Source organism: Coregonus lavaretus (assembly GCF_964263955.1).
Source record: "Coregonus lavaretus genome assembly, chromosome: 20".
Taxonomy (NCBI): domain Eukaryota; kingdom Metazoa; phylum Chordata; class Actinopteri; order Salmoniformes; family Salmonidae; genus Coregonus; species Coregonus lavaretus.
In genome coordinates this window covers 20,285,889-20,305,357 of record NC_140007.1, presented here as the reverse complement: position 1 = coordinate 20,305,357, position 19,469 = coordinate 20,285,889, and the positions used below count along the sequence as shown (strand labels likewise).

At 45.5% G+C, this 19,469-nt stretch overlaps 1 protein-coding gene across 1 annotated transcript in view; it reads left to right on the top strand.

Moving 5' to 3' along the window:
• The window catches only part of LOC311147460 (partitioning defective 6 homolog beta-like), a 37,221-nt gene extending 23,516 nt beyond the window's left edge, over positions 1-13,705 (top strand). Inside the window, exon 3 of the mRNA XM_084184163.1 lies at positions 12,729-13,705. Within this exon, the coding sequence (XP_084040289.1) occupies positions 12,729-13,615 (887 nt within the window). The 3' untranslated portion in view covers positions 13,616-13,705. The remainder of the gene's footprint in view (positions 1-12,728) is intronic.
• Positions 13,706-19,469: the final 5,764 nt, after the last annotated feature.

The window sequence follows — 19,469 nt, the reverse complement described above, 5'->3', positions numbered from 1 at the left end:
CCTTGGTATCAGTTGTCACTGGAATGGGTTTGTCAGACAAGTGGAACACAGGGTTGTCATAATAGAATTCAATTTTCGTATGACATTTTTTATCTGTGTCTGTCATACAGAGCAGAACACTCCACCCTCCCTTCACCTTCTGTCCTGTCCTCACAGCATGACGCTGGCCAGGTTTCCATACATCTACTGATGGAACACAGTTATTCAGGGAATCTGGGTGGGTGTGTTTTGTTCAACTGATGAGGTCATCACCGTCATAGTTTCAGTTCTGAAAAGCAGAAGGGTTTTTATGAGGGTGAGTGAAATTACTGTGCTACTCAAGCAATGACTGGCAAAGCAATTAACTATGACTCATAAAGAGAACAACACTGCATAGTGTTTGCGTACACGATAAAGTCTACCCACCCAGTAAAGCAATCAATGAAGCATGATAACTGAGTTTAAGGGTGACCGAGTAGACCGAGCATGGAGAAGTAATGAGAGCGAGCGAAAGGAAGAGGAGTGAACAAGTGAGTGAAGAATGCAGTTTGGAGGGAGGCAGAGAGGCCTTAGGTGGGGGATGGGGAGCTGGAAGAGGAGGGGGCTTCATTTGAGTGGAATGTGGCTAGTCTCTGATCACCACTGCTGGGTAGATTAAACAGGACAGCATACCGCACACTAGAGTGGAGCCATGGGACAGGAGTTAGCTGGACCACCCCGCTATGGAGGGAGGGAGCTAGTCCTAACTACTGAGGGCCAGTGGAGAGGGGGATGACGGGAGGTGGGGGAGAGGGAGCTAGTCCTGACTACTGAGGGCCAGTGGAGAGGGGGATGACGGGAGGAGGGGGAGAGGGAGCTAGTCCTGACTACTGAGGGCCAGTGGAGAGGGGGATGACGGGAGGAGGGGGAGAGGGAACTAGTACTAACTACTGAGGGCCAGTGGAGAGGGGGATGACGGGAGGAGGGGGAGAGGGAACTAGTGCTAACTACTGAGGGCCAGTGGAGAGGGGGATGACGGGAGGAGGGGGAGAGGGAGCTAGTCCTGACTACTGAGGGCCAGTGGAGAGGGGGATGACGGGAGGAGGGGGAGAGGGAGCTAGTCCTGACTACTGAGGGCCAGTGGAGAGGGGGATGACGGGAGGAGGGGGAGAGGGAACTAGTGCTAACTACTGAGGGCCAGTGGAGAGGGGGATGACGGGAGGAGGGGGAGAGGGAACTAGTGCTAACTACTGAGGGCCAGTGGAGAGGGGGATGACACAGACAGGGAGGAGAGGGAACTAGTGCTAACTACTGAGGGCCAGTGGAGAGGGGGATGACACAGACAGGGAGGCGGGGGAGAGGGAACTAGTGCTAACTACTGAGGGCCAGTGGAGAGGGGGATGACGGGAGGAGGGGGAGAGGGAACTAGTACTTACTACTGAGGGCCAGTGGAGAGGGAGGTGACAGTGGGAGGGAGGGAGTTAGGGAGAGGGAAACAAAATGACGCAAGGGGTGAGGGACTAAATTGGCGGGAAAGTACATGTGGTATTGTTTGCCATGTTGGTCAAAGGGCAGTGCTTTTATGCGGTGTAGTACTGTACTTGCATTTAGAGAAAAGAAGGTAGATTTCCTCAACTGATGCTATCTCCTTGTAGGGCTGGGTGTTATCCTGATCATGATATGAATGTTGGAGATACGCATATCTTTGGATGTCATAATTCCTTAATTTTTACAGTATTTCTCCACATACCGCAGCCTTACCAGGGCTACACTCAGTTGGCTGCTAATATCTCAAAAGGAGCCTGTTCCTGTGCCACCCGAACGTGTCCAGTATAATGAAGGCTTATTCATAAATGCTAATTTACATGATCATATTGTTATCCATGATGTGACGGGTATTTGTCTCTATCGCCCAGCCCTAATTAAGCAGACAACGCAGTATACAATGTATATCTGACTATACACTATCATTTCCCCCTCAGAGCCCAGATCAAAGTGACAGCTGAGCTCCCTGTCTTTACAGAACCCCGAGAGGGAGAGGGAGAGAGAGAGGGAGAGATATGTTCTGAGCCAGGCTGCATCACCAGCAAAGTCTTTGTTTAGGAGAATGAGTGATAGGATGGCCCGGCTAGGGATGGGACTTAATAGCCCATGTGCCTGCTCCTCTGCCCTCACCTCTCTCGCCATGGAGGCTGTGTGTAGCAGGCTGCAGCAACACACTGAAATACAGCACAGGCATGGTCCAGCATCATCAGCAGTCAGTCAGACAACCGAGAGAGGCAGGACAGAGAGAACCAAGCCAGTGTGGATGAAAGGGACAGAGGGAGAAGGAGAGACTGCAAGAGGCAGGGAGAGACTGAGTCGCTGGTGTGCCGCTGCTAAATGCGCCAGCGGTGCACCGGCGCTGCGAAATCGTGGCCGCCAATGCAAAAAAGTATTTTATTTTTTATTTTGACAAATATAATGTAGATGTACAGATGTATGTCCCAGGAAGAACTCTGCCACCACTGCTGAAAATAATCCTAGTGTAAACAGTTGAAAAGCATTAAATTGCTTGAACTTTTGGCTCATATGCTGGGTGTGTTATTGTTAGAGGGGTGTGTTATTGTTAGAGGTGTGCCGAATAGTCGAACAAAACGAGTATCGTAACTGATGTGGGCAATGTTCTGGATACGATCCAAGTATTTCTTTTTTTATTATCCGTTATCGGATAAAAGTAATTTTTGGGTGCCAGCACGCAACTTTCTCATATCAGTAAGTCAAGTGAGGTGCTACGTGGTCTAAATAACTCAACTGGCTAGTTTGCCTGTCTGTAAAGGGAAAGGGCGGGCTGTACGATGATCTTGCTGCTTTGATTGGATAGAGTGAAGCTGTATTTCTCTGTCCGCTCATTTCATAAATTCACCCGTTCACTTTCACTTCTCTTTTTCGGTCTGATCATTGACTGCTACTGCCTCCTGTTAGCCTGCTACTAAGATAAAATCAAATGGCAAGGACGCTTGCTATCAATGTGTCATAATATCCAAGAAGCGGGGGTAGGGAAAAAATATGAACCGTCGACGCGCGTTCTGACAGATTGCAAATTGAGGACACTCAGACACGCACCCCTCCGCTATAAACGTTCAGGGAGATATACATTTTACTTGGGCATATTAAAACATTTACGTTTTGTCCCGATCACGAGTATCATCCGATCCGACTATTAACTGTCAATTTACGGATACGATTACGGCCATGTCGGCACAAGGCCTAGTTATTGTATGACCATGATAGCAATGTAGCTTGGTCAGTGTTTATTTAGTCCATCCCCCCTTCTACATCTGTCCCATCTCTTTTCCCATCTACCGTTAAACGTTACACCTACACACTAGTCTCTGCTCCCCACTTCCCTTTACCAAAGGACTGGCTTACTCCTCTTGCTCTCTTCCCCTCATTCTTCCGATTTGCTTTTCTCCTTATCCTCCCCCTCTCTCTCATGCTCTCCCCGGCTGTTCTCTCCTATTCCTTCTCTCCCTTCTCTTATCAGCATACGGCTCTTTTTATCTCAGCTGTGCCAGGGAGGTATGTTCACTGCTAGCCTGAGGACTCACACTGAATTCTTCCGCTGCGCTGTCGTTCGCTACATACTTTAGTCTGAGACTGCCATCATTGAAGTTGTTTGTGGTGACAAGGGGCGTTGTACAAAACAAAGTCATCAGCGATTGGATCGTCTATAACCGATCAGAGTATCAAAGCCAATGACACGTATTCAAACCGCCGCTTTACCCACGTGTGTTCTGGCTCTGGACCAATCAGACGGCCCCCGAATGTGTTCGCATTCGGTGAAGGATCGTGGAGGTACTCGGATCCAGACTCATTGCGGAGAAGAAACTAACGTTTGTGGGCGTAGTGTTTGGAGTCTGGGTAGCAAGGAAAGTTCACTGCACCCAGAATAGAAACACTACAGGAACATAATTTCTCCCCATTCTTTAATGATCATTCATTATCCCCTCCTGCACTCACCCCCTCCCTCACTCACCCCCTCACGCACTCCCTCCCAGTTTTATCGCTCTGTGACTGGAACACCATGGTACTCACCATGTTGGGGATATCTGGGCCTGTCGTCAACATATGAGACTGTTTCCAGAGCAGTTATTATTGAGCAACATTCAGCACAGAACAGATGCAAAACATTGTTCCCTAGAGTTCAACACCTAGTAATGTAATTTTGGAAATGTTCAGTTCACATGTACAGTAACAAACTCCATTCAATATATGTATTTAGATGACTGATTAATGTGTTTTTTCTTCATTAACTCACAGTACTCTAACGGTCATGGGTGATTGACAGTCCTGTTGCTCTGTGAAGGTAATTGTGTCACCTGAGCATGGTGTCACATTACACTGACATGGCCCTCTGCTCTGTCTGTGACTAACAACAGACAGGATGTCCGGAGGCTCCTCCAGGTATCACGTCACCAGATATAGATATTGTAACAGTAGCTTTTTAGAAATATGGTGTAGACAAAATATCTGACTGACTATACATGATGAATAGGGCCAGGAGCTGATGACGTGACCTTATAAGGATTAAACACCGTATTTATCAAGGGCCTCAGAGTGGGAGTGCTGATCTATGACAAGGTCCCTCCTGTCCATTATAATATTTTTCATTATATGATCTAAAAGGCTAAACTGATTCTAGATCGGCACTTCTATCCTGAGACGGGCCTAGACCGCAAAGATCTATCGAGTGAGTTTTATGTGACTATTGTTTGGGTATGATAGGCCGTAGTAAGTTGAAACTCCTGAACTGAGAGGAGAGTCCCTACTTTAAACAGACCCTGTGGGGGTTGGAAGTGCATTCCATTCACAGTACACACTTGTGTGCGAGAGAGAGTTTGAATGTCATGTCTCCCTCTACTGCTCTGTTTCTCTCTTTAATCTTGGCCTGTTTCTCTCTCCAATGACTATTCAAACGGGTGTGTGGGAAATCATAATAATCATAGCATAGTATGAATAGCTTACCTGTATAGACCCATGAAACATGTCTAGCTGTTGGATTTTATCCAGTATGCGAGGGTTGGAGTCAATTTGAATTGAAGTCATTTTGAGTTTTTTGTGAAGTCATTAAAAATGGGTGGCAATTATTTTAATTTATATTTCTGATTATTTCCTGAATTGATGACTGAAATTTGAATTGACCCCAACTCTGTGTCCTACACAGGTCTGATGTTTAACAACTCTATTGTTTCCGCTGTGTACCCAACCCTCACCTAACTCCTGAGTGTTTACTTCCTACAGAGTTTCCACTGATTGGTTTGATTAATTATTAACTCCCATATACAGTGCCTTCAGAAAGTATTCACATCCCTTGACTTTTTCCACATTTTGTTGTTACAGCCTGAATTTAAAATTGATTAAATTGAGATTTTTTGTCACTGGCCTACACACAGTACCCCATAATGTCAAAGTGGAATTATGTTTTTCAAAATGTTTACAAATGAATTTAAAATGAAAAGCTGAAATGTCTTGAGTCAATAAGTATTCAACCCCTTTGTTATGGCAAGTCTAAATACGTTCAGGAGTAAACATTTGCTTAAGTGACATCCAATTGCATGGACTCGCTTTGTGTGCAAGACTAGTGTTTAACATGATTTTTGAATGACTGCCTCATCTCTGAATCCCACACATACAATTATCTGTAAAGTCCCTCAGTCGAGCAGTGAATTGTAAACGCAGATTCAACCACAAAGACCAGGGAGGTTTTCCAATGCCTCGCAAAGAAGGGCACCTATTGGTAGATGGGTAAAAGAAAAAGCAGACATTGAATTTCCCATGGTGAAGTTATTAATTACACTTTTCATGGTGTATCAATGCATCCAGTCACTACAAAGATACAGCCGTCCTTCCTAACTCAGTTGCTGGAGAGGAAGGAAACAGCTCAGGGATTTCACCATGAGGCCAATGGTGCCTTTAAAACAGAGTTTAATGGCTGTGATGGGTGAAAATTGAGGATGGATCAAAAACATTCTAGTTACTCCACAAATGACAGTGAAAAGGAAGCCCGTACAGAATATAAAATGTTGCAAACAGGATGCATGTTTTGGAATAAGGCACTGAAGTAATAATGCAAAGAATGTGGCAAAGCAATTAACTTTTTGTCCTGAATATGAAGTATTACAGTGCCTTCGGAAAGTATTCAGACCCCTTGACTTTTTCCACATATTGTTACGTTACAGCCTTATTCTAAAATGGATAAAATAAAATAAAAATGTCCTCAGCAATCTACACAATACCCCATAATGACAAAGCGAAAACAGGTTTTTATAAATTTTTGCAAATGTATTAAAAATAGAAATACCTTATTTACATAAGTATTCAGACCCTTTGCTATGAAACAAGAAATTGAGCTCAGGTGCATCCTGTTTCCATTGATCGTCCTTGAGATGTTTATACAACTTGATTTGGAGTCCACCTGTGGTAGATTCAATAGATTGGACATTATTTGGAAAGGCACACACCTGTCTATATAAGGTCCCACAGTCAACAGTGTATGTCAAAGCAAAAACCAAGCCATGAGGTCGAAGGAATTGTCCGTAGAGCTCCGAGACAAGATTGTGTCGAGGCACAGATCTGGGGAACCAAACAGTGGCGGCTCCTGAAAAAATTCTCAGGAGGGGCAATTTTTCTGATGATTTAGGTGACCTACACACATTTTAAAAAAGATATGTCCAGCAACAACATGAAGACAGGGGCAGCATATAAGTCAATACCAGAAGCATTTATTGACTGATCTGGGGAGATGGATTCCAGTTTCTGTGACAGATTATAAATAATCTCTGATGCCTTTGTTATATTAGCTTTTGGTTGAATGTACTGTCGTAGTAAATATATAATGTTATAGCTTGGTCTGACTAAAATCTTGTGCATGACCCATTTTGTGTTGGGCGTTTGTTTTCAATCAATGCTGTTCCTATCCTATAACAATGGACAAAAGAGTCCTATCTTGTCAGCCTTGTCAGCAGGTGGCCAAGGACAACACCCACGCCATAGGTCTCTCAGTTCTTCCAACTCACGAGTTCTTGCTCTGAGGACACACACACACACACACACACACACACATCATCACTGATAACACACACACACACACACATCATCACTGTTAAACACACACACACACACACACACACACACACACACAAAAATCCCCTCTCTTTAGGCTGAACATTTGAAGACAGAGAACCCGACTCAGAGCCAATGCAACAGTGGAGGGGACCTCGCCCAACTCATCAGGACCAATCAGAAGATCAGAACTACTAGATTCAACCTACATCATTTATTGTATAAAATGTCTGCACACAATGTTTTCGGGGCTCTCTTCTCCCTAAGAGTTTGACGAACGAGTCCGTGCACGCGATTCCAGATATCTTTACCTCTGAATAAACTGCCTTTATTATACCATATCCACCCTGTCCAAAGTCTCTACTTGGTCTCAGTTCTCCAGTAAACTTGTGATTATCAACAGTACACAACGGTAACAAACAATTGGGGGAACTCACGGGGCAGATAGTAAGGTCGCAATGACACAGAAAGCAGTTCAATGTCGGGGTACAGAGTCGCTCTCTTACCAGGATCGCGGTCCGCTCTGACCAGGGTGAAGCCGGCCGGCTCCACTTCTCTGTCCGGGACTCTGTCATCCAGCCAAGTCTCCCAGCTGTATTGGGATTCCGCTGCCAGCAGCGTTTTCATTATTTAGTCCGTTCGTAGCGGGTATGTACACGATCAACAAGATCAGTCCAAAACCAACCACTGGAAATCCATGGTTGGCAGAATGTTTGTAAACTAAGTCTACAAATTAAAAACATAAAATAACGCCACACTGCAGGTCGCAACAGAGACGCTGCTAGCCGCTATTGTCTTAGTTACGTTCATGGTTACGTCACGTATGACGAAAGCGCGTAAGTGCAAGCCCACAGACACCCATAGAGAATGTATTGAAAGCTTTGAAATTTGAAAAAAATAGATTTTACATGACAGGCTATGAGAGACTTCTGGGCGATTTTCAACTTGACTGAAATCGCCCCAAAAACGGGCGGGGCCATTTGAAGCACGACTCTAGCCTGATTTGACATTTAGTGGCTGGCAGATCAGACGTGAACACTGATAACTACTGTTGCCGTGATATAATTGATTAGAAAAAAAATCCCTTCCTTTTCCCGTTTGGCAGTGCGTCGCCCATATCGCCCTATTGAACAGGCCGTCCCTGGAACCAAAATATGTACCAAAATATGTCTGCAGCATTGAAAGTCCCCAAGAACACAGTGGCCTCCATCATTCTTAAATGGAAGAAGTTTGGAACCACCATGACTCTTCCTAGAGCTGGCCGCCCGGCCAAACTGAGCAATCGGAGGAGAAGGGCCTTGGTCAGGGAGGTGACAAGAACCCGATGGTCACTCTGACAGAGCTCCAGAGTTCCTCTGTGGAGATGGGAGCACCTTCCAGAAGGACAACCATCTCTGCAGCACTCCACCAATCAGGCCTTTATGGTAGAGTGGCTAGACGGAAGCCACTCCTCAGTAAAAGGCACATGATAGCTCGCTTGGAGTTTACCAAAAGGCACCTAAAGACTCTGACCATGAGAAACAAGATTCTCTGGTCTGATGAAATCAATATTGAACTCTGCCAAGAGAGAACCAGGCACCATCCCTACGGTGAAGCAGGGTGGTGGCAGCATCATGCTGTGTAGATGTTTTTCAGGGACTGGGTGACTATTCAGGATCGAGGGAAAGATGAACGGAGCAAAGTACAGAGAGGTCCTTGATGAAAACCTGCTTCATAGTGCTCAGGACCTCAGACTGGGGTGACTGTTCGCTTTCCAACAGGACAACGATCCTAAGCACACTGCCAAGACAACGCAGGAGTGGCTTCGGGATAAGTCTCTGAATGTCCAAATGTTGCTTGTGCTAAGCTTGTTGAGACTTACCCAGAAAGACTAACAGCTGTAATCGCTGCCAAAGATGTTTCTACAAAGTATTGCCTCGGGTGTGAGTACTTACGTAAATGAGATTTCTGTATTTCATTTTCAGTACATTTGCCAACATTTCTAAATATGTTTTCACTTTGTCATTATGGCGTATTGTGTGTAGATGGTTGAACACAAAAAATCCATTTAATCCATTTTGAATTCAGGCTGTAACACAACAAAATGTGGAATAAGTCAAGGGGTATGAGTACTTCCTGAAGGAACTATGCTCACTACATTGCATTCCTGAAGTTTGAGTCACGTATTTAATGAGCATAAAGGTGAACTCATATCTTCACTTCAGGTGTTATTTCTATTGTTGTGTGCGTGTTTATTAGCCTGCTTACTTCCAACCATTGCACATAATGAGGATAACTCATAAACTGTCTCAAGGCACTGAGTGTGACGGTGAACCCGGCGGCTCGACCCTAGGGAAATGTGCTGGGACATATGACAGTGGGGGACCCCCAAAGGGACACACACCAAGAGAGTCACAGATGATTATTCTGGGTCCATGTGGCTTTAGCGCCATAGTATTGACTATTTACACCCGCCTGCTTTATCGACCATAGGAAACCAGTGGTGGCAGGTTGGAGAAAGACAATTTAGGAGGGGTCAACTCTTCGATTAGGTGTGTGTGTGAGAGATCAGGTGTGTGTGTGTGGTCTAATTAGACTGAAAGCCTTTCTTGCTGCTTTAATGAGATATGAGTGATGAGATATTCGTTTTCACTGGCATCAGTTGTCACACAGCGAGAGGATCATTAGTCAGAGAAACACTCAAGGGATGGAGCAGTGTTTGTGTTTAAACACAGGTTTGTTGTGTGTGGGGTTTTATGTGACTTATAGAACAGCATGTCTTAGCTGAGGCTGTATGAGTGGCCCACAGGGGCGTCCTATTCTACACTATCCTTGACTATAACCTCATTGGTAGACTTTGATATTTGGGGGGGGGGGGGCTGCGAGAAAGAGGAGTAAAAAAAATAAAGAAGGAAGAGGGGAAATATTTAGAGATTCACTGGTATGCTTGACTGCACTGTAGGGACCAGTCTGCCAGACCTGTGCGTGCCTGTCCTTAGAAATGCCCTACTGTGTGTAGATGTAAATATACCTATGTGTGAACATCACACATACACTATATATACCAAAGTATGTGGACACCCCTTCAAATTAGTGAATTTGGCTATTTCAGCCACACCCGTTGCTGACAGGTGTATAAAATCGAGCACACAGCCATGCAATCTCCATAGATAAACATTGGCAGTAGAATGGCCTTACTGAAGAGCTCAGTGACTTTCATTGTGGCACCGTAATAGGATGCCACCGTTCCAACAAGTCAGTTTGTCACATTTTTGCCCTGCTAGAGCTGCCCCGGCCAACTCGAAGTGCTGTTATTGTGAAGTGGAAACGTCTAGGAGCAACAAAAGCTCAGCCGCAAAGTGGTAGGCCACACAAGCTCACAGAATGGGAGTGCTGAAGCACGTAGCGCGTAAAAATCTGGCAGTCCGACAGACGATTCTGGGTTTGGCAGATGCCAGGAGAACGCTACCTGCCTGAATGCATAGTGCCAACTGTACATTTTGGTGGAGGAGTAATAATGCCTAACCGGGATTCATAACACCCGCCCGCTTAACCCGGAAGCCAGCTGCACCAACGTGTCGGAGGAAACACTGTTCAACTGACGACTGAAGTCAGCCTGCAGGCACCCGGCCAACCACAAGGAGTCGCTAGAGCGCGATGAGCCAAGTAAAGCCCCCCCAGCCAAACCCTCCCCTATCCCGGACGACGCTGGGCCAATTGTGTGCCGCCCTGTGGGATTCCCGGTCACGGCCAGTTGTGACACAATCTGGGATCGAACCCGGGTCTGTAGCGACGCCTCAAGCACTGCGATGCAGTGCCTTGGACTGCTGCGCCACTCGGGAGGCTTTACAATGACGTTCTATACGATTCTGTGCTTCCAACTTTGTGGCAACAGTTTGGGGAAGGCCCTTTCCTGTTTCAGCATGACAATGCCCCCGTGCAGAAAGCGAGGTCCATACAGAAATGGTTTGTCGAGATCAGTGTGGAAGAACTTGACTGGCCTGCACAGAGCCCTGACCTCAACCCCATCAAACACCTTTGGGATGAATTGGAACGGCGACTGCGAGCCAGGCCTAATCGCCCAACATCGGTGCCCGACCTCACTAATGCTCTTGTGACTGAATGGAAGCAAGTCCCCGCAGCAATGTTCTAACATCTAGTGGAAAGCCTTCCCAGAAGAGTGGAGGCTCTTATAGCAGCAAAGGGGGGACCAACTCCATATTAATACTGATGATTTTGGAATGAGATGTTCGACGAGCAGGTGTCCACATACCTTTGTTCATGTATTAGCTGGATGCTTTAAAAACATTGAGTCTGGATTATTGTGTGTGTGTGTATGTATTTTAACGCAACATACCAGAGTGTTTTTGTGAATATGTAAACCTGTATTTTGTTGTACAGTTCTTATTCATCCTGATAAGGAGGCAATGAACGTATGTCTCATGGGAATTGAAATGGGATAGCGCTTCTCTGTACAATTGATCCTTTGTTTTTCTTGTTGGTATGGGGAGGGGAGGAGGGAGTACCTGTCAGAATCTGAGTGCATGAATCCTTATCTACAACCTGTCTGGGCCCTATCCCAGATCCACACACGCACACAGTCTATAGTGACAACGCAACTATCCCTGGGCAATTACAGATGATGCTTAGGTGCATACAGTATATCCACATCACCTGAGCAAACTGCACAGTGTACACTACATTACAACACCACGGGGTACAAGAACCTCCCGAGTGGTGCAGTGGTCTAAGGCACTGCATTCCAGTGCTAGCTATGCCACTAGAGATCCTGGTTCGAATCCAGGCTCTGTCGTAGCCGGCCGTGACCGGGAGACCCATGGGGCGGCGCACAATTGGCCCAGCGTCGTCCAGGGTAGGGGAGGGAATGGCCGGCAGGGATGTAGCTCAGTTGGTAGAGCATGGCGTTTGCAACGCCAGGGTTGTTGGTTCGATTCCCACAGGGGGACAGTATAAAAAAATAAAAAGATGTATGCACTCACTAACTGTAAGTCGCTCTGGCTAAAATGACTAAAATGTAAATGTAAGAACATGCCTTTCATTCTAGGATATATATATATATATATATAGCCAGCGGGAGAGAAAAAAGACAGAGAGCGATAGATAAAAGGAATGACTGGGGCACACAACGTTTATGATGTTAATGTTTAGCATCCGTGTGCTGGTGGTTAACCATTAGAGAGCCATTGCCTGGTTCTCTCTGTCCTCCCAGACCTTTGATCTAGTCTAGAGGCCTGTCTCTGCTCTGAGCCATGCTCAGGTGAAAGTTCAGGTATGTCCCACAGCAGCACAGTCGCCATGAGTAATCCTGTGAGGAATTCAGAAAGCCCTTTCATGAAAGAGAGACCGGAGTCTATGCCTACATTTACTGCACATGAGGAATAAGACCAGGGGAAGGGTGGGCAGAGGAAAGCACTGAAACAAGTCTAGTGAAAGGAGGGAGGGAGTGGCTCTAAGCTAAGGGAACCCTCAGGCTTAGAGCAACACAATCGCTATTGCATAACTACAATATAGTCTGCAGTAGAATGTCAGTAATGATTTATAGTTCCACCATGATAATTATTGTCAATAAGCATTTATGGGATGAGATTCGATCCCAACTGTACTGATGTAATATTGATGTGGTTGGTTCTAATACATATTATGTTTTCCCATCTCTCTCTTTGCAGAGGAAGCAGACTACTCTGCGTTTGGTACGGACTCTCTGACCCGTCCTAAGAAGACGGTCCTAGCGGCCGTGTTGCTGCGGCCTGATGCCAACCGGAAGAAGCCCCCTGTGATCATTAGCCTGCCCAGGGACTTCAGGCCCGTCTCCTCCATCATCGACGTGGACATCCTCCCTGAGACACACCGCCGGGTGCGCCTCTACAAGCACGGCCAGGAGAAACCGCTGGGCTTCTACATCCGCGACGGCTCCAGCGTCCGGGTCACGCCCCAGGGCCTGGAGAAGGTGCCTGGGATCTTCATCTCCCGCATGGTGCCTGGGGGCCTGGCTGAGAGCACAGGCCTGCTGGCCGTCAACGACGAGGTGCTTGAGGTCAATGGTATCGAGGTGCAAGGCAAGTCTCTGGACCAGGTGACTGACATGATGATCGCCAACAGCCACAACCTCATTGTGACGGTGAAGCCAGCCAACCAGCGCAACAACATCATACGGAGCAGTGGCGGAGGGGGTGGGGTGGCTTCCGGGAGCTCGGGTCGCTCTTCCGACAGCGGCGCCAGTTTCTACGGCTATTTCACCCCGGGCGCTGCCATAGCGACGACCCCGGCACACATCATGCAGAACTTCCATCCAGAGGAGCTGGAGAGTGATGAGGATGATGAGGACCTGGTGATAGAGGCAGACGGGGAGGCCGTGCCCATCCCACGGGCAGCCTTGGCCAGCTGCAGCATGCCCTCACTGCCCCGCTACGAGCCCCATCTGAACCTCCGCACCACGGCCAACGGAGCCCTGGCCTCCAGCAACAGCACCGGTTCACTGAGCACGGTCAGCACGCCCGATAGGGGCCTAGAGGGAAGGAGCTTAGAGGAGGACGGCACAGTCATCACGCTGTAGACGCATACACCCTTCATACTTGCACAATAATTACGGCACACACACATTCATACAGTGAGGGGGAAAAAGTATTTGATCCCCTGCTGATTTTGTACGTTTGCCCACTGACAAAGAAATGATCAGTCTATAATTTTAATGGTAGGTTTATTTGAACAGTGAGAGACAGAATAACAACAAAAAAATCCAGAAAACGCATGTCAAAAATGTTATAAATTGATTTGCATTTTAATGAGGGAAATAAGTATTTGACCCCTCTGCAAAACATTACTTAGTACTTGGTGCCAAAACCCTTGTTGGCAATCACAGAGGTCAGACGTTTCTTGTAGTTGGCCAACAGGTTTGCACACATCTCAGGAGGGATTTTGTCCCACTCCTCTTTGCAGATCTTCTCCAAGTCATTAAGGTTTCGAGGCTGATGTTTGGCAACTCGAACCTTCAGCTCCCTCCACAGATTTTCTATGGGATTAAGGTCTGGAGACTGGCTAGGCCACTCCAGGACCTTAATGTGCTTCTTCTTGAGCCACTCCTTTGTTGCCTTGGCCGTGTGTTTTGGGTCATGTCATGCTGGAATACCCATCCACGACAACATTTTCAATGCCCTGGCTGAGGGAAGGAGGTTCTCACCCAAGATTTGACGGTACATGGCCCCGTCCATCGTCCCTTTGATGCAGTGAAGTTGTCCTGTCCCCTTAGCAGGAAAACACTCCCAAAGCATAATGTTTCCACCTCCATGTTTGACGGTGGGGATGGTGTTCTTGGTGTCATAGGCAGCATTCCTCCTCCTCCAAAAACGACGAGTTGAGTTGATGCCAAAGAGCTCGATTTTGGTCTCATCTGACCACACACTGCTCTGAATCATTCAGATGTTCATTGGCAAACTTCAGACGGGCATGTGTATGTGCTTTCTTGAGCAGGGGGACCTTGCAAGCGCTGCAGGATTTCAGTCCTTCACTGACTAGTGTGTTACCAATTCTTTTCTTGGTGACTATGGTCCCAGCTGCCTTGAGATCATTGACAAGATCCTCCCGTGTAGTTCTGGGCTGATTCCTCACCGTTCTCATGATCATTGCAACTCCACGAGGTGAGATCTTGCATGGAGCCCCAGGCCGAGGGAGATTGACAGTTATTTTGTGTTTCTTCCATTTGCAAATAATCGCACCAACTATTGTCACCTTCTCACCAAGCTGCTTGGCAATGGTCTTGTAGCCCATTCCAGCCTTGTGTAGGTCTACAATCTTGTCCCTGACATCCTTGGAGAGCTCTTTGGTCTTGGCCATGGTCGAGAGTTTGGAATCTGATTGATTGAATGCTTCTGTGGACAGGTGTCTTTTTATACAGGTAACAAGCTGAGATTAGGAGCACTCCCTTTAAGAGTGTGCTCCTAATCTCAGCTCGTTACCTGTATAAAAGACACCTGGGAGCCAGATATCTTTCTGAGTGAGAGGGGGTCAAATACTTATTTCCCTCATTAAAATGCAAATCAATTTATAATATTTTTGACATGCGTTTTTCTGGATTTTTGTTGTTGTTATTCTGTCTCTCACTGTTCAAATAAACCTACCATTAAAATTATAGACTGATCATTTCTTTGTCAGTGGGCAAACGTACAAAATCAGCACAGGATCAAATACTTTTTCCCTCACTGTACATGCATACTTTTACTCTCTCTCTTATATGCAAACACATAGTCTTACACACTCAAGCACATACATTCAGATACCCTCATGCATACACAAAGAACACCCATGCCAAGACCCACGCATGCGTGCCATAGTATCGACACAGCCCTCCCTACACTGTGTGACAGACAGACAGACACATTAATTACACATGGTGTTTGTGTGGAAGGGGAAACTCCTGATTCAAAACCACAAAAATCACTTGTTTCTATTTTGGAAGGGGGAGACTGTTTCTGTATCCTTCCTCTTGAGGACAGCAATGAGATGGTATTCTCAGTTGTTTTTTCAATTTTGTCAACAGTATGAAAGGACTGATTTAATGAACGAGGTGAACAAATGAATGCACATATCTGTAGGCTCTGACCTCTCCCTAGCTATTCTACCTTGGCTTGTTAGATAGAGGAGACTATCTCTTGAGCACATTTTGACAATCTGCTTTTGGCATGTCACTTTGCAAATGAAAACAACCCCTCCCCTAGGTGATTACAGCATGTGGGAACTAAAGTAATGGCTTCCATCCTACGTGTTACCATAGTAACCAACAAAGAGCAGTGGTCTGCAATAATACTCTAATTTTAGTCTGAGGAGAAAAAACTAATATGGGTCTCTTTGTGTGGACCTGAACAGGGTTAACCACTATTCCTGTGTTTTCCCCCCAAGCTTTTAATGTTGATAATCACGAAAAACAAACTAGAAGCAATTATGCGAAGCAACTGGACTTTCGAAAATCTCGAAGGTTTAATGCTGGGGCTTTTCTGTTTTATTTCAATCAAATGATTTACTGTATGATTTTTTATTTAGTGGAAAATAAGTGTACCTCAACTTACCATATTGGAAATTATAAGGACCCATGGTTAAGGACCAGATCTCTACATTACTGTCATCGGTCAATAATCCAGAATGTCGCTGTCGTTGTGTGGGTGAGGAAGATCCATCGTTGACCTCATGACAAGGGCTATTTCCCCACTTTGTCTATAAAGCGTGACAGAATGTGATTGTACATGTGATTCTCTGATTTCTCTGACCATGACTCTTCACTCATCTCAGTATATTCCTCATGTTCTCTCTCTTTTTCATCTGTCCATGTTTTGTAAGGGAGGAAGTACATGTAACAGTTAGGGTTGGCTTTCTTACAGTTTTCCATCTCTAAGTTCACTTCGATGTGGCCTGAATCATTCATGTTTGAGCAGTGCCCTAACTTCATTTACAGTATTTTCCCCTATTTCAAAGAATGTAATACTGATATATATTGCACATTGATAACTGGACTGTGACTCAGAGTACTGCACAGTGCTTCTGATGTTACATAATTTAGAGCTAGGACACTAATGCCCCAAGAGAGGGATGGGACTAATGTTAAAGAACCCAGTCAGCAGGAAGAAGTTACTATTTTGACTTGCACATGCTCTCACATATACCGACCCAGTCTCTGTGTTTGCACCTTGTATTTGAGTAAGGTGGAGTTTGTCTACCGCTACGCATTGTGTGTGACTTGGATCAGGTGAGGGAGTGTGTGTTCTCACTTGTTCCTGGTCACATGTCTGTCACCTGATGTCTGTACCTGTGGTTGTTCAGGAAGGTCAACACCAGCAAGGTGATTAGAATGCCGGTAGTGTAGATCCAACAGACTTCCCCAAAACACTAGACAGTTCCTCACCAAACCATAGGAAGTAGGGGTGCTGAAGTTGCTGCAGCACCCCCCAGCAAAGAAAAAAAATAACAGCACCCCCGCCCCCAAACTACTTCCCGCGGCTATGCACCAAACTACAAATGCTTAACATGAAACTAATAAGGATACTACTGCAGAAAATCTTCATTCCAATAGATTGTAGTTTTATTATCTGTGTGATTAGTTCCCATTGAGCTGTTGTGAAGTATAATTGGGAATTAACACTAAAGTTGTACTCAACATGTAAACAGTAATAGAAGCTAACATACTCCTCTGAGAGCAGATGGGGCATTGATGTGCCCCATCATATTGATTTTGGCTTTTGCTAGGGGAACCAAAATGTACTGGGAACAGTTGCCTTACTCCCCACCACCCGCTCTAACCCCCTCTACCCCTCTCCTGAGCTGGACTGCAGTCTGTCTTACCTGCAGAAATACCTGATGAGAATCATAAACACTGCATCTCTGTGATCAAACATCTGCTCAGAGCAGGGTATGTGAACTGAACTCCCCCTCCCTATCATACTGACTCATTGACACTGTGAGGTACTATTCCATTCTCTGTTATGGTACACAGGGTGTTGAAGAGTTGAGATTGCTTTGTCTCATTCCAAACAGTTCTGTAACATTCAAAGCATGACGAGTGACATTTTGAATGGATGAATTTTAGAAATCTGTTAATTTATTTTTGTTTTAACCACACAGGACATTGGGATTGTAACCACAACTATTTATTTTCTAATCATGTTTCAGCATATTACTTTTCATTGCTAAGTAAGTATTCATTTCATTTGTGTAGCTGATCCACTGTTAATTCATGGTTGAAGTTCATTATCTCATCTATTCCTGGTAGGTACATCTTCTTGCCCTATTAAAAGTAGTTTGATTCAATTGTTTTTCTGTACAAGCAGTTTATAGGGGTTTAGATTATAACTCACTATGACAGTTTTTTTTTTTCTTCCATACTGTGAATTCCTTTATTCATGGGAGACCCTGTATGTCAGAGAATACACTAAACAGGCTTCGGAATTATTTTGGTTTGTGTCAGTTCCTTTTTTAAAGATAATGAGCAAGGATTTTTGCTTGCCAGATAAATCCTAAGGTATAGATTTGTACTGAACATTTTCAGTATTTTCTTATCAATACTATATGATGTACATTTTTATCACATTTAATGAAAATGTTTTAAAGTAGTAAAGAAATGTATGAATATAGATGCACATGTATAATTTGTTGATTCCATGAGCTGGAAAAATAAACTATGTAGCAATCATTGACTATACGTTTTATGTTTCTTTACATTATCATTACAAAAACCAGCATTTTAATCAAATTTTATTTGGCACATGCGCCGAATACAACAGGTGTAGACATTACAGTGAAATGCTTACTTACAAGCCCTTAACCAACAATGCAGTTTTTAAGGAAATAAAATGTGTTAAGTAAAAAATAGATAAGTAAAAAATTAAATTAAAGAGCAGCAGTAAAATAAAATAACAGTAGGGAGGCTATATACAGGGATAAACCAGTACAGAGTCAATGTGCGGGGGGCACCGGTTAGTCAAGGTAATTGAGGTAATATGTACATGTGGGTAGAGTTAAAGTGACTATGCATAAATAATAAACAGAGTAGCAGCAGCGTAAAAGAGGGGGGGGGGGGGGCAATGCAAATAGTCCGGGTAGCCATGATTAGCTGTTCAGGAGTCTTATGGCTTGGGGGTAGAAGCTGTTAAGAAGCCTTTTGGACCTAGACTTGGCGCTCCGGTACCACTTGCCGTGTGGTAGCAGAGAGAACAGTCTATGACTAGGGTGGCTGGAGTCTTTGACAATTTTTAGGGCCTTCCTCTGACACCGCCTGGTATAGAGGTCCTGGATGGCAGGAAGCTTGGACCCAGTGATGTACTGGGCCGTACGCACTACCCTCTGTTGTGCCTTGCGGTCGGAGGCCGAGCAGTTGCCATACCAGGCGGTGATGCAACCAGTCAGGATGCTCTCGATGGTGCAGCTGTAGAACCTTTTGAGGATCTGAGGACCCATGCCAAATCTTTTCAGTCTCCTGAGGGGGAATAGGCTTTGTCGTGCCCTCTTCACGACTGTCTTGGTGTGTTTGGCACATGATAGTTTGTTGGTGATGTGGACACCAAGGAACTTGAAGCTCTGAACCTGTTCCACTACAGCCCCGTCGATGAGAATGGGGGCGTGCTCAGTCCTCTTTTTTTTTTCCTGTAGTCCACAATCATCTCCATTGTCTTGATCACGTTGAGGGAGAGGTTGTTGTCCTGGCACCACACGGCCAGGTCTCTGACCACCTCCCTATAGGCTGTCTTGTCGGTGATCAGGCCTACCACTGCTGTGTCGTCGGCAAACTTAATGATGGTGTTAGAGTCGTGCCTGGACATGCAGTCATGGGTGAACAGGGAGTACAGGAGGGGACTGCGCACGCACCCCTGCGGGGCCCCTGTGTTGAGGATCAGCGTGGCAGATGTGTTGTTACCTACCCTTACCAC